General features: G+C 58.1%; 1 protein-coding gene across 1 annotated transcript in view; it reads right to left on the bottom strand.

Moving 5' to 3' along the window:
- Nucleotides 1-210, bottom strand: part of EMH_0042730 (uncharacterized protein) — a gene marked incomplete at both ends in the record, with an annotated part of 1,369 nt that overhangs the window by 752 nt on the left and 407 nt on the right. Inside the window, one exon of the mRNA XM_013495770.1 lies at nt 78-210. Within this exon, the coding sequence (XP_013351224.1) occupies nt 78-210 (133 nt within the window). The remainder of the gene's footprint in view (nt 1-77) is intronic.

Genomic DNA, 210 nt, shown 5'->3' with positions numbered 1-210 from the left:
GCAGCAACAGCAGCAGCAGCAACAGCAGCAACAGCAGCAGCAGCAACAGCAGCAGCAGCAGCAGCAGCAGAGCACACCCTCTCTTCTCTCTGTCTCCTCATTTGTTCTGTCTCTTCTGCTTCCTTCAGCAGCCGCTCAGCATAGCGCTGCTGGTGCAGCTGACGATAAGCAGCAAGGTCTGCTGCTGCTGTTGCTGCTGCTGCTGCTGCC

Source organism: Eimeria mitis, genomic scaffold, assembly GCF_000499745.2.
Source record: "Eimeria mitis Houghton genomic scaffold, Emh_scaff1742, whole genome shotgun sequence".
Taxonomy (NCBI): Eukaryota; Apicomplexa; class Conoidasida; order Eucoccidiorida; family Eimeriidae; genus Eimeria; species Eimeria mitis.
The sequence above is the reverse complement of the archived record's forward strand: the minus strand, read 5'-3'. Positions and strand labels throughout refer to the sequence as shown.